This window comes from Apium graveolens, chromosome 6 (genome assembly GCF_009905375.1).
Source record: "Apium graveolens cultivar Ventura chromosome 6, ASM990537v1, whole genome shotgun sequence".
Taxonomy (NCBI): Eukaryota; Viridiplantae; Streptophyta; class Magnoliopsida; order Apiales; family Apiaceae; genus Apium; species Apium graveolens.
In genome coordinates, this window is record NC_133652.1 from 62708076 (window position 1) to 62723681 (window position 15606).

At 35.3% G+C, this 15606-nt stretch overlaps 2 protein-coding genes across 2 annotated transcripts; one reads left to right on the plus strand and one right to left on the minus strand.

Moving 5' to 3' along the window:
- Window positions 1-3412: 3412 nt before the first annotated feature.
- Window positions 3413-5871, minus strand: LOC141667654 (sugar carrier protein C-like). The gene is made up of 4 exons (XM_074474220.1): window positions 5633-5871; window positions 5197-5522; window positions 4135-4764; window positions 3413-4022 (listed from the first exon to the last, which is right to left on the minus strand). The coding sequence occupies exons 1-4, from the start codon at window positions 5763-5765 to the stop codon at window positions 3567-3569; spliced, it is 1545 nt and encodes a 514-aa protein (XP_074330321.1). The 5' UTR covers window positions 5766-5871; the 3' UTR covers window positions 3413-3566.
- Window positions 5872-9121: 3250 nt separating this feature from the next.
- On the plus strand, window positions 9122-12445 carry LOC141665180 (protein FAR1-RELATED SEQUENCE 5-like). The gene is made up of 4 exons (XM_074471160.1): window positions 9122-9188; window positions 9606-9761; window positions 9915-10352; window positions 10446-12445. The coding sequence occupies exons 1-4, from the start codon at window positions 9122-9124 to the stop codon at window positions 12443-12445; spliced, it is 2661 nt and encodes an 886-aa protein (XP_074327261.1).
- Window positions 12446-15606: the final 3161 nt, after the last annotated feature.

Genomic DNA, 15606 nt, shown 5'->3' on the forward strand with positions numbered 1-15606 from the left:
AGAAATATCAATTCCAAATTGTTACTAGAGAAAAGACCGGGATATTGCATTTAAGAATTTAGTTCAAGGGGCTCAGAATATCAAGGGTGATTTTTCCTCGTATGCAATGGATGAATGCTCTATTACTTTAGAACCAACATCCTATCCACCCAGAAAATACTTATAAAATTTCAGAAGAGAGAGAACAATACAAGACAATTTGGAATGTTCATGCCTAAGTATCATTATTATTATTAGGCAACAACATATAGAAAAAAGTTATAATCAACTGCAATATTAATAAACATTCTCTTTCAGCCAAGGCCAAAAGTAGAACCCACTTCGAGATTGCCAAGTCAGGTACTTGTGCAGTTGTGCTCACGCTCACACAAGGGCCAATAGTTGGAAATTGTGTAACAATACGCATCATCAATTAAGAAAACAATCCTTGCGGAGGTAAACCTATTCATCTCATACAAAAATTAGTGCTTGGTAAATCTTAATTCAACTGCCAGATCTCATCTAAATTAGGATCTTTATTACTGAAAGATTAGTATAAGAGAAGTTAGTAAGATACAGTTAATGAAGGAAAAGGAGCATTTTACTAGACCAGCCTCCGAAGGAAGGCTTACTAAGCCCTTTAAAAATCAATGTTTTTCTTTTTTCCAGATGAAAAATAATTATACTTATTGTAGCCAAGATCCTTCTAACTATGAGCAGAATATACAAGTACCACTGAATGTATGTTTACTGTAGTGAACTCAATCACGATGCAAAGAGATTATTAATCAACTATCTTCGGTAAAAATCTTCTAGGAGATATTTAGCAAGTCCAGAAGACGAAGAACAATGATGTGTAAAAGCTTGGTGAATATACCACTACAAGCTTGTTTCATATAGGAAACAAGTCATCCTTCAGCAATCTGAATATATCTCTTCAACTTATAGTCACAAGGATAGCTATTGTATTAACTGTCTCACAGTGAAACATGGATCAGAATACATATCATATCTATTGTTTGTGAATTTTATAGTTCTTTGGTGCATATATAATCACTTTAGTTCAAGATTAAAAAGAGTTTTCCATTGGTCTCAGATAGTTATCCTCTACCAAGAGGAAATCTAAATTAAGAACAGAGACTTAGACCCCCTCTTGCAGAAGCAGACTAGCATATGGAGAGAAGGTGTGATTATGATATGACAACGGGGTTCATACACTAGAGACGAGCAGCATGAGCCAGTGATTGCAGAATCATATGGAATCATATAAGAATTTATAACATCATAATATTCAAAAGTAGACCAGCTGTTAATTGATTAGGAAAAAAAATATTACCTTCCACCACATGTAACAATATCCCATTGCTCCAAGGGCCGCCACTGGCATTAAATATGAAGAATATCTTCCTGTGAGAAGAACTGAGAAGTTCAAACGCAAGTGCAAATTGCTATAAGTACATTTAAAAGCTAAGATATCATCCATGTCCATTAATAGACTCTATCAATTTGTTGAATCAATTGACGGAGTGTAGCTTAAACTTATATACAGCTGATAATCTTCCGACCTTAAATCACCAGGGAGAATAGTCCACAATTAGTGGAGGTCTATCTTTAATAAGATATGATTAAGAGAATTCTGTGCAGAAGTGATGACAAACAGATGTACAGAAGTAGAAACAGGAGAAACTTAGAAGTTTAATCAGCTACATGCCTACTTTCCAAATTTAAACCTAGGTTACTTAAACTAAACTGCATTACCTATCAGTTAATAAGAATATCAAGTTACAATGATCCCAAGCAGAACATTAGATAAGGTATGCTACAAGCACCGGACTGTCTGTTGTTAATGTTCATGGAAAGCAAGTGCTTGAAATGATTCATTTTTCATACCGCTAGAGCTTGAACTTCCGGTATAGATAGTTATAGGTATGCTAGGGTCATACATGATGTCATTCAATCCCATAATTCAATGATGTCAAACATGATTGTCCTTCCACTAAGATTCTACAAGAAGGGTTCCCTGGGTCATGTACGACAACTGAGTGCATGTATGCAGTTAACATGGTAAGCAAACAATGCTTCTACAACGATACCAATGTCAATAGACCATTCTCCCTCTTCCAAACCTTTTCTGAAGGGACCCAAAATCAGCTTTCTAATGGTTTTAAATAGTTTCTTCCAATACCAAAGTTTAGTCCTGGAATCTGTAAACCTGTGCAATATTGTGCTGACTTTGAAAATTCATGTAAGTAATTTTACAACGCTAAGTCTAAAAACATATTACAACTTTAGAGAAGATTTATCAAAATTATTTTCATTTCGTAATTAAAACTCAAAGCAAAAATTGATCAAGGTGCTTAAATTAACAACTTCCTTCAAAACAATATACCTGAGCAGCATGAGAATCTAACATGGGCTGGAATTGGCTCGAACATTGGATGGCAACCCGTCAGCAAGAGAATTGCTTAACAGAAATAACTAAGCAATATGAGCCACTTAACAGAAACCAAAAATCAGCTACAAGGAAGAGGCTGTTATTTGTTGTAGCCGGAGAAGAGGAAAGTTGTGGGTCAAACGAAGTATCTATACAACTTGATAATATTTCTGTCTCAGCATTCTCAAAAGAAAAGGAAGATTACACAAAGCCCCTGCAGGATAGGCTAAAGCCAACAAGTGTTTCAAGATGCAAAACTTTGCCAAGCTACCACTATTCAAAGGAGACTGTTAATCTAGATGCTCAAACAAATAATCCAAAGGACAAGGTTAAGGTAGATTCTCAAATAAATATATAATGCTAACTAGAAAAGTGCAGTAATTTCTGTCTGAAACAAATAATTTTCTGTTCAAGTTTCTCATGATGGAATGGACAGTACCATATCAGCATTCAGCAGCATTAACAGAACTATGTCATCTGATACAGGTCTTGAAAAAGTATTCTGCTGGGGAGGATGAAATGGACAAAAAACATAACAAGCTAAACCAGTCTTCGGAATTAAAAGAGAGAAGCAGAATGTAAAGATGCTGCCACTAAAGCATCGCCAGAGCTCTGAGATTGCACATAACTACTCCAAGTATTTTAGTAGCAGAATATGCGTCTAAGATTGGATTTGCATAATAGTGTTGTGGCTTCTTACTATATGTAACTCGAGGTTGACTTGGTGTAATAGGGTTGTGCCTTTCTAGAATATGTGTAGTATTTTGTTATCTGCCTACATGTGCAGGTTATAACTTTCAAGGGAAAATAGGTTAAGAGTGCTACATTGGATGTTTTATTTTAGCACTGGATAGAGAATTGAGATGTGTTAATCAAGCATGTCACACCAGTGTAGAATCTTAATAGAGTAGCTGTATACCAAAAGGCCTTATATCAGGAAGAAACTACAAACTGTCAAAAAAGACTCAGAATATTTCTTATAAAGTAAAATTTGGCAAGATTATAACACATTAACAATTGCAAAATAAGTCTCAAAGATTGCAATCCAAAAAATTAAATTCACTCACTATGGCTACCTACCAATGTTTCGGTATAGACATAAAATACCTAGCAACTCAACATAAAAAAGTATAACTTATTTAATAAAACTTCCTCACGGAGAGCATTTTTTGGGCTTCTCATTATCGACATCATCATCCACGAACCTTTTCCAGAATGCATGTGACTTCCAAACCATTGCCATATCTTCGATAGGAATACCTTTAGTCTCAGGCAACAAGTAGTGCACGAAAACGATCATTACTACGACGAAGAATGCAAAGAACACGAAAAGGCCAAATTTCATCCGACAGAGCATCATCAAAAAGAGTTGAGCAATAACAAATGTGAAAAACATGTTCACTGAAACTGTGATACTTTGTGCAGCCGATCGAATTTCGAGTGGAAAAATCTCACTTTGTACTAACCAGCCTAGAGGGCCCCAAGACCAGGCAAATCCAGCCACATATATGCATATGAAAGCCACAATAGCAATAGCATACCCCTTGGATAAATTATCACTGTCGCCGGATGTTCCAAATTCTTTTCCAATAAGAATTGCAACAATAATCTGTCAAAAAAATTACATGCACAACAAAGTAAGAGGTTGCATCTCAAAATACATAGGGCTAAGTCCATGACATATAAAAAATAGCATCGTTTATTGAATTGAATATGTATACCTGACATATAATCATCTGAATACCTCCTTCATAGAAAAGAGCTTTCCGGCCGAACTTATCAACAGCATATATAGCCACAAAAGTTGCAATCACGTTTACTAAACCAGTGATCACAGCAGATGTAAGAGAGGCGCTACTCCCAAAACCAATAGTTCTAAACAGAACCGGGGCATAGAACATGATAACATTAATGCCAGTAATCTGCTGAAAGAATGGAATAAGTATAGCCATTACAAGCTGTGGCCTATACTTTCGTTGCAAGAGGTTTCTCCAAGGATGCTCCACTTTCTTAGATGCTTCACTCGCTGCAACAAGATCTTCAAACTCCTCATCAACATTATCGACACCACGAATTTTCAGTAATTCTGCTTTAGCCTGATCTTGCTTCCCCATTTCAATCAATGAGTTAGGAGTTTCAGGGAGAAATAATGATCCAACAATCATGAACAGAGCAGGAACAATCGCTCCTCCTAAACTCAAACGCCATCCCCAACCTCCTTCAATCTGTGCAAACCAATAGTTCACAAGATTTGCTATGAGGATACCTAGAGTGATTGATAATTGAAAGCAAAAATTGAGGGCTCCTCTGTACTTGGACGGTGCCATTTCGGAGAGGTAGAGTGGCACTGCCTGTAGTTACAAAACAACATAATAACATTATAAAAAACTTGAATAATTAACATGACTGATGTAAAGCAAATAGCAGAGAACAAGACAAACAAACAATGTTATACCAGACTTGTTAATAACTATAATGTACACTGATTAACAATACTCAGGATTTCGATAAATCATTCACACAAATACTAATACACATCAACACCTCAAAACTTGTAGCAAACTTGTTAGCAGAATAATGACAGCAAATGTAAAAGCAACAGCCGCTATGAACGGCTTGTACTAGACTTATAACAAATTATCGATTTAAGTAGTAATTCAATAGATAAACTAACAAGTTAATCAATACAAAATCAGAGACAAGAATAATATATATTTATCAGTTGAATATAAAGATTCAGAGAGTGGTCGGGTGAAGCGTGTGTCCTTAGGAAAAGCGGGTACCTGATTTCCAAATCCAATACCGAAACCAAGTAAAATCCTGCCAACAATGAGCATGGCAATATTCTGAGCAAGACCATTAATGAGAGCACCTGCACAGAACAGAGCACCACCCACAAGCATAGACAGCTTTCGACCTAGCCTTCGTGTGACCCAAGAAGCCGCAAAAAGAGAAGAAAACAAAGCTGCTACGTACAATGATGAAGTGAACGTCGTCAGTATCTGACTATCAAATTTGCAATACTGATTGGTGGAATCGTCAGCCTTCTGTTTTTGATATACGGATGGAAAGAACTGTTCCAAGAACGAATCCATTGACGTCACCCCGCCTAAAGAGTGGAACAAAAAGAAGATATGATGAGCAGTTGAACATGCGCCAAAAATATAAACATAGCAAAGTATTTGACAAATTTAATTGTGGATTTATCATGTATATTACCAGATACACCAAGATCATAACCGAAGATCATGCCGCCCATAGCAGCAACAATGCATGCTACCACAACACGTGTGGTGAGCTTTCCCGGATAAACTTTCCCGTTGCTAGAGCTTACAGCACCACCGCCAGCCATGTTCACCGTAATGTATATATGTAGACTGAAATTTTTCCTTTTCTTTATATTTATTAAAGCTGAAAATCAAAGTTAGATTTAAGATTTTAGATGAGTTCGTTAAACATTCGTGATAGCAGAGAGTGTATAAGAGTATGAATGAATATTAGATGTTGACATGGGTATTATATATAGAGATTTTTTTATGTTAGATCTTCTATTCCTATTCCCTGTGGAACATTGTTTGTGTATTAACGGTAGAAGTCAAATTCAGTATATTTATTTAGGATAATAATATTTATCTTATGTCCTATCTGGAGGAGGAGATGCTTGTTGTCTGTATGTCTTCTTTTTCTATTCGGAGTATAAGTTGATTACAATTGTAATCAATTGCCTATTGCCCAGTAGTAGTACTACTATGTACCGTTTATTAGTTTGATTATTATTACTATCTTTTGGCATTTGAAGTTTAACTTATAATACAAGCGAAAAAACGCTTGATGCTCTAGAGTCCCGGAGTCTCCACCAGTAAGCCTTCTAGCTGTTTCTTGGTTCTTTTGGCGAGCAAGCTCTGCTTGATGCTGCCTCCGAAGCTCCTCCTTTGTGCTTTCTTGATTTAAAGACCTTAGTGAGGTCTTAAAGGAATTAGGGTCGGCACCATTTGCTTCCGATTTAGCCTTCAGCCGTTCCTTCTCTTCTTCTTCATTCCTTGGCTGCTTTAGAGCTCATACAAGTCAAAAACTTCAGGACCACTTTCACCAATAACTACGGTTTTATAAAGAAAACATTTATTCTAATTTGTTTTGCGCAACGGTTTCCAAGCACCATTATCAAACAACGATTTATAAAATTCTTAAAGTTTTGTTGTAATCCTCCTTAAACAACAGTTTCTTTATTGAAGTATTGTGTGAACGGTTGTTCAACAATACTTTCACCAAAAATCTTTATCCCAAATTATCATACCTAATAGTTTGTTTATAAATTATATCAATTACTAATTTATAAATAAAATGATGTTATAATCCTATTATAGTTTCACAACTGAAATTATAATTTCATATTCAAATTTTTTAATAAAATTTACAACTATAACTACAACTCTATTTGAACAATTCTTTGACAAAGTAAGATTACAATCCCAAACTCTCATTTTTCCCTTTAATCTTCAAACTTGACACGGTCGCTCCAAACAATGGCGGACGCAGAACAAAAAATTAGGGGTGTCCGGAAAAAAAATTACGGAATTTTTTTTGCATATTTTTTTCTATAAATATGAAGACAAAAATGTTTTAAAAAACACTATGTTTATCATTGGATTACATGAACAAAATAAAAAAGAAAAAATTTAGTTGAATTTTTAAGTTTAATTGTGTGTATATTATTTTAATCAACCATTCAAAATCTTAAAGAGATAAATTGTAATTTTTTACATACACAAGAATGAGTGACAATGAGTGACAACTTCACAAAAGAGAGGAATGGAACCCTCGTGCTAGGTTCTAAAGACAACAACTCCGACAGCTGAGCTACAATTAGAAATCGATAATGATACATACTACTAGCTATTTATCCAAATTTCAGGGGGGCACGGACCCCAGATCCGCCTCTGGCTCCAAATATAGGTTTTGAGGATCCCAACCTAAATATTCATAAATGAACAATGAGAATATTTATTTATTTAGCTTATACAGATCCTAATATTTAGGTTAATCATAAAGGGGCTTTGGTCCACAACCCTGAGTGATTGTAGTAACCACCTTCCGCATTGAAACATTGCGGCAGATACTGCCGCAATGTTTCATTGCAAAGGCTGCAATGAAATATTGCTGCAGATGTTGCCGCATTGTTTTAATGCAACAATACCCCCGCGTTGTTTCATTGCAACAACGCAATGAAACAATGAAGCAGTTATTTAATTTCTTAAATAACAAAAAATTATATTTTAATGATTTAATTTGTTTCCGATAATAACGGAGTTAAAAAGTATATAACTAATTTGAACAACAACTTGTTTCTATATTTACTAATTTTATTACTACTTCCCATTTATATTATCAATTGTATAATGAGTTAAGAATTTAAAATTTAATTAGATATATAATCGGAAAAATAATTAAAATATTAGTTCTAATGAAAAAAAAAACGCAGATGATAACTGAAATATTCAATATTATGATTGTTTATTGATCTAAAGGTGTCGTCTTCCGAAGACGACACTTTTCGATCAATAAACAATCATACTTGTTTGCCTTAAACTTTTTCGAGTGAATTCTAATTAAACTATTTTAATTTAAATTTTAAATATTTCAAATTTATGTATAATAACACATTTGTACTGTATAATGAAGTTATACTGAATTAAAAAAAAATCTATACAATTTTCCCATTTTAAATAAATAAGAACAAAATAATAAAAAAATCCCCCCCTCCCGCAATGTGTCAATGCGGGAGGTGTAAATCACAGTCACAACATATTTAAAACACGTGGGCGGGTGGTTGAAGAGCCACTTGCCGCATTGTTTCATTGAGGGAGTCGCAATGACACCATGCGGTAGGTGGCCGAGTTATTCTAAGTTATTTTATATTTTTTATAGGCAAAGAAAATTCGATAAAATTTCATTTTTTTAGTTTTTCACATTTTTAATATGTGCATGATAACATAACAAGAAATTTTATATAGTTTGTTACCAATAAATTTTTAACATTTTAGAGGCTAAGTTATTTTATATTTTTTATAGGCAAAGAAAATTCGATAAAAAATCATTTTTTTAGTTTTTCACATTTTTAATTTTTAACATTATATTTGTTTATTATAAATTAAAAATTGATAAATTAAATTCGATAAATACTAGAAAGATAAATATTAAATAATTTATTTCATTCAAATAGAAAAGGAGTACATTCAAATATTTTCTTAAACAAAATACATAATAACTTAAACATTTTATTCCGACGGGAATGATCAAGTTTTAACGGTGTTGGAAGAACCGCCTTTATCACCCTTATCGTCGTCCTTCTTCCTCTTCAACTTTTCCGCCTTCGCCTTCGCCTCATTTTCCTTTCTTTTCTTGCGCTCAAGGGCCATTTGAATACAGCGGAGAGCTATTGTCATGTCTTCATCTCCTTTCGGCCCGTCATAAGCCACGCCATCGATAATTACCTTGTTATTGTCCCAATCATAATAGAAAACCATTTTTCGGAAAATAGAGAAGAGAATATTGAAGAGAAAATATAGAATGAAAAAAAATGAGATTACAAAAGCACTATTTATAGGCTGAAAACCGGAATTTTAAAAACCAAAAATTTAATTTAGGCACAAAAAAAATATTGCGGAAGCTGAGGGGTAAAGCTGTTGACTAATCTGCCGCAATGACCCAATGCGGCAAGAACTACTGCAGCAATGGGTCAATGCGGAAAGAGATTCTATAGCAATGAGCCAATGCGGTATGTCGGTCCAACCTTTGACCAGTCAACTTATAATAATAATGGCACAAAAATTAAGTATGAATTCACAAAAAATTATAAAATTATTAATATAAATTTTAAAAACAAAAATTAGGTATGAATTCACAAAAAATTGATATTGATTTAATATTTGCACAAAAATTAAGTATGAATTCACAAAAAAGTATAAAATTAATAATATAAATTTTATTATTAAAATTGATAATTTGATTTTTTTTAACTAAAATAACATATATGACAATTTTTAAAAACATAAAACTCACAAAATATTGTAATCATAAAAATTCAGAAATACTATTTGAAAACCAAAACTTTAATTTAGGCACAAAAAAAAATATTGCGGAAGCTGAGGGGTAAGACTGTTGACTAATCTGCCGCAATGACCCAATACGGCAGGAACTACTGCAGCAATGGGTCAATGCCAGAGTACTCCCGCATTGATTCATTGCGTCAGGAACTCGGCTATAATGGCTCCAAAATCTGGTTGGTGGTTATATTTAATGGGTCACTCCAGCAATGTTTCATTGCTGGAATGTTTCATTGCTGAAGACAGTTTTATTTGATTCAACATTTACTTCTTATTACTCATTTTAAAATTTACAATATACTTTCAACAATTTCAAATTTACTTTCAATTTACTCATTCTTGAAGGTGATCTCAAAAGGTTAGTTTTCAATTGTTGATGGCTTCTTTTTTATTTAAAGCTTGTAGTTCCTCTTCTAGTGAAAATGATAATTACGATTATTATACCCCCGTTAGAAGAAACCCCGTAGCTCGTCGTAAGTTATTTGTTGATGAAGATACTGTAAATCTTGATAGTGTTGATAATATAAATAATGTTGGTGGTGATAATATTGATGTTGATAATGTTAGTGTTCATAATGTTGATAATAACGTTGGTGGTAATAATGTTGGCGGTCGTAATGTTGATGATAACGTTGGTGGTGATAATATTGGCGGTCATAATGTTGATGATAACGTTGGTGGTGATAATTTTGACGGTGAAAATGTTGATGACGTAAAAGATGAGAAAAATGTTGAGAAAAAGAATCATGGATTTAAGAATAGTAACGATATTGTGCCTTATGTCGGCAAGATTTTCGATACATTGGATGATGCGGAAGCATTTTATATGAATTATGGTCAAAAAGAGGGATTCGAGATAATAATTAGGAATACTCATAAGTGAACAAACATAAATGAACCATCATACCGTTTGTTTATTTGTCGAAAAGGTGGAAGGGTAGGAGCGACGCCGTTGGATTTTGGTAAAGGAAAACGAGTTAGAGAGGTAATTCCACGAACGAATTGTGGTGCTCGAATGTCTGTCGTTCACAAAGTGAAGATGGACAAATGGCAAATTAGTTCGGTGGATTTAGAACACAATCATAAATTGGTGTCGCCGGAAAAAGTTCAATTTTTTCAAAGATCACTCAACATAGATCTTATGACGCGATCATTGATTGAGTTGTTTAACAAATCAGGAATTGAGACGGGCAAAGTAATGAAGTTTCTTAGCGAGACAAAGGGGGGTGTTGAAAATCTTGGTTTTTCTAATCAAGACGTACGTAATGTCATACGTAATATTCGGCGCCGAGTGTTTGATTCGGGTGATGCGGAGTGTGGATTACTTTTATTACGAGAACTACAAGAAAATAGTTTTGGTAATTTCTTTTATCGGGTGGATGTAGATGATGAGAATCGTGTACGGGGTTTGGTGTGGGTTGATCCTCGGTCCATGAACGCGTACAAGAATTTTGGTGATGTGGTTATGTTTGATTCAACTTACCGGACGAATAGGTATTGTATGCCTTTCATACCTATTACGGGCGTAAACCACCATTATCAAAATATATTATTTGGATTTGCACTTGTAAGGGATGAGACTGAGGCATCGTATAAGTGGGTTTTGAGGACATGGTTGGAAGCCGTCGACAATAAACCGCCTCGAACAATTATTACTGATCAAGACATTGCATTAGGAAATGCCATTGCCGAGGTCATGCCTATGCCACAAACAAAGCATACGTATTGTACATGGCATATAAGTAGTAAGTTTCCCGAGAATTTGTTTTATTTATACACAAATTATTTGGAGTTCAAGACAGAGTTTAATGCATGTGTGTACAAGTCGTTGACACCTACAGAATTTGAAGGTAAATGGGAGCAATTAGTCGAGAAGTACGATCTTGAGGATCATGTTTGGTTAAATGACATGTATGCTATTAGAACTCAATGGATTGGTGCTTACACGAAGCAACATTTTTCCGCTGACATGACTACAACTTCAAGAAGCGAGTCTACAAATTCTTTTTTTGATGAATATGTGCAATCATCTACCGGTTTGAAGGAATTCATTGAGAACTCCCAAAAGGCTTTGGAGACACAATATCTGAAGGAGGTTAAAGCCGATTATGATAGCGAACAATTGGAAAGGAGATTAGTTTTGCACTCATCCTTGGAAATGCATGCATCCGAAATCTACACGAAAGAAATGTTCAAACGGTGTCAAAAGGAGCTTATAAAAAGTACATGTTACATCGTGAACAGTGTCAAAAACAATGGAACTTATATGTCGAAACTGTATTTGGTTGAGAAGGCTACCCTGCCGGAGAATTGCAGAAGAAAATATCGAGTGACGGTTTTCATGTATGAAAAAATTGAATGCTCGTGTAAGAAGTTTGAACATTCCGGGATGATTTGCAAACACATAATCCGTTATCTTGACAAAAAACAAAAAATCAAGATACCGGAAAGTCTCATCATGGGTAGGTGGACAATGAACGGCAATAAAATTGCGGGGCCTCTTCCATATGCTCCTCCCGGTATTGGTAATGATGGTGCATCACAGCCATTAAGGTATGGTGCATTGTGCAAATCTTTTCAAGATTTAGCTGCTTCCGGTAGTTGTTCTGTTTCACGGTATAAATACTTAATGGGTGTGATTGATAGAGAGAAGAGATACTTAAAAGATGCTTTTGCGGATGAAGAGCGTAGAGAAAGAACCCATGAGGCGAAAAATCAAGAGGACTGCCAACATGATCCAATATTTGATCCTCCAACGTCGAAAACTAAAGGAAGGAAGAAAACAAAAAGATATAAAAGTGGAATTGAGACGGCAACTTCAAAGATCAAGATCAAGCCTCGAAAGTGCAATTATTGTTGGGCGATCGGAGGAGAACATGATGCAAGAAACTGTCCCCTAAGGGAGGAGCATGATCGAAGAAATTTTTAGGTTTTAATCTAACAATTGTTGACAAGTAGTACATTAGTTCTTTTAACGTTATTTAAATTTACACATAATATTAATGTTGCATATTAATGTTATTTTTTAACAAAAATATTATCCAACTCTTATTATTAATATTAATATTGTTTAAAATATTTTCAACACCAAAACTCTTATTATCCAACTTAGAATATTGTAAGAGAATTGTGACAAAGCACCCATCAATGAGACATTGCTAGAGGTCTCACTGCAGCAATGACTCATTGCTGGGTACTCTGCTCCACCCAAAACTCACTGCCTCTTTTTGTTAACAAAAGTGAGTTTAGTAATATTAATATTTTTAAAATATTTTCCAACACCAAAATTCTTAAAATATTTAAAATATGCAGTATTAATGTAAAAATTTGAAAAAAGTGATTTAATCAACAAAGTCAACTAGACATTAAATTAGTCAATGCGAACTAGTGACGGATAACTCGACGGATAATCCTTTTGATTATCCGACGGATGACTCTCCCGCAATGATTCAATGCTGAGGTCTCCCGCAATGACTATTCGACGGATGACTCTCCCGCAATGATTCAATGCTGAGGTCTCCGACGGATGAGGATTTATATCACTCGACGGATAATCCTTTTGATTATCCGACAAATGACTCTCCCGCAATGATTCAATGCTGAGGTCTCCGACGGATGAGGATTTATATCACTCGACGGATAATCCTTTTGATTATCCGACGGATGACTCTCCCGTAATGATTCAATGCTGAGGTCTGTGACCAGTTTTCTGCAGAAAACTGGCAAGCACTAGACGGACCTTTATACTGCTAACATCAATATTGCGGGTGATTTACATAGTTTAAGAAAAAAAACGGCATGGTTCTGTTTATTTTTATAACTTACCAACCTGTTTCAACTAAATCTAAATCAACCAACCAATCAACATCAAATCTAAATGCAACATCAATCCAATAAAAATAATCATAATCAATAACAAAGAAAACACCAGAACAAATCCAAAATATAAATTATAGTCCCCTGTACCTCTGCTGGATCCCATAGTCACTTATCCGTCTAGCGAGCCCTTTTGAAAGCTCCCAAGCTATGCGATACCGGAATGTCCAAATACCCAATACAGGCTCCCAAACAGCATCTCTCAATGATATACCATTAAGTATAGCATCCATGTACTTGCACACGTACATGCCACAATCATGGGTATTGGACTGCATCGGTCATTCCTGTATGAAATGAACCTTCAACTTATGTCCATCAAATCTGGAAGGATCCAAGTAATGCAATATAGCTGGCACTATGCACTCCTAGAATGGTTTGGTTTCATATAATTAGTAACCAACAATGACAAGTGTATGTAAATTGACTAGTAATTACGAAGAACATAGAATACCATGGCATATATATATCGAGAGTAAATACTCTTAAGACTATCCCCCCATTCAGCTAGAGGATCAATTAAAAGGAGCTTCTGTTGTTTAATGTCCAGAATGAACAAAAACCAGTGAGCATCATTGCAGCACGGGTAGAAAGCAAAGTCACAATCCAATAATGATGGCCCAATCCGCTGGACTGCATATGAATTATATAAACTATGCAGACCGGCCAACTGCACATCTGAAAGTTCAGCTTCGGGATGGGCCTGCAACATTGAAACAATTATAAAAGATCAAATGAACTACAAAATCAAAGAGTTATCAATTATCATTAACTTAGTAACACATGAACTAAAAAGTACTTTTTGTTTTACCTTCAAGTTCTTGCAATAATCTTTTAACAGCAGTTGCACGAAAAAACTGAAGTTAAAGAAGAACTTCTTAGCCGTGGGCTCCAGACCCGAGATGGACTCCCTAACCTTTAACAACTCTATGTAGGCATCCACGACATTGCTGTCTAAATCACATTCGGGCTTTAAGGTCTGGACATAATCCCAAGTAAGCTCAGCAGTGCCTCTATGATCTCTCCAAATAAAATTATTCTTATTACCCCACCAGTGCTTGTATAGCCAAAAAATCTTCCTGTTTTTCAATGGCCTCGTCATATCAGCACGCCGCCCAGGACCACCCCGCCTCAGTTTATCCTTCAACTTGTCTTCATCAGTGTCCATCTGCAAATACATTTCAAGAGAATCAAATCAAACACATATTCAAAATACGTACTGCAAGAATCAAACATAAAAAATGGAATGATTCAACATACGTACATCAAGAATCATCCTCAAACTATCAGGAATAACGCCACTATGACTACCGAATTTCACCATGCCACCTGCAAGTGGAGTCAACTCAGTAGCAGGAGTCAACTCAGAACTCCCAAAAGTGCGCTCGGTAGTAGGAGTAACAGGGGTAGCAGTAGCAGCAACCTACAAATGCATTGAGTATCAAACATTATATACACCTCTAAATCTAAAGAGTTAGACTACTCGAATAACATACTCGAATATGTATAAGACACACAATAGTAAAAAAAAGTAAAGCTCTAAAACTAAAGAGTAGTACCTCAGACTGAACAACATCAGACTGAACAACAGGGGAGGCGGATAGGGGGGTCGACTGTGAAGCAGGGGGAGCAGTAGCAGCAACCTACAAATGCATTGAGTATCAAACATTATATACACCTCTAAAACTAAAGAGTTAGACTACTCGAATAACATACTCGAATATGTATAAGACACACAATAGTAAAAAAAGTAAAGTTCTAAAACTAAAGAGTAGTACCTCAGACTGAACAAAATCAGACTGAACAATAGGGGGGCAGATAGGGGGTCGACTGTGAAGCAGGGGGAGTAGTAACAGCAACCTACAAATGCATTGAGTATCAAACACTATATACATCTTAAAACTAAAGAGTTAGACTACGCGAATATGAATAAGTACCTCAATCTGAACAGGATGAGAGACATGTACAGGGATAGCCGCAGCGTTAGGGACTACAGTCTCATCCTACATTAGATGTCAATAACTCGATCAAACTACATATAATTCGGTGTAGTAGACTACTCGAATAACTTACTCGAGTAAGTACCTGACGAGGACGTTTACTGGTTGCCTGTGTAGGTGAATCATGAGAATCAGAAGCAAACTCCTGCAATAACACGATAAGATAATGATCATACACACATTCACATTCAATATAGTAGACTGGATTTTGGAA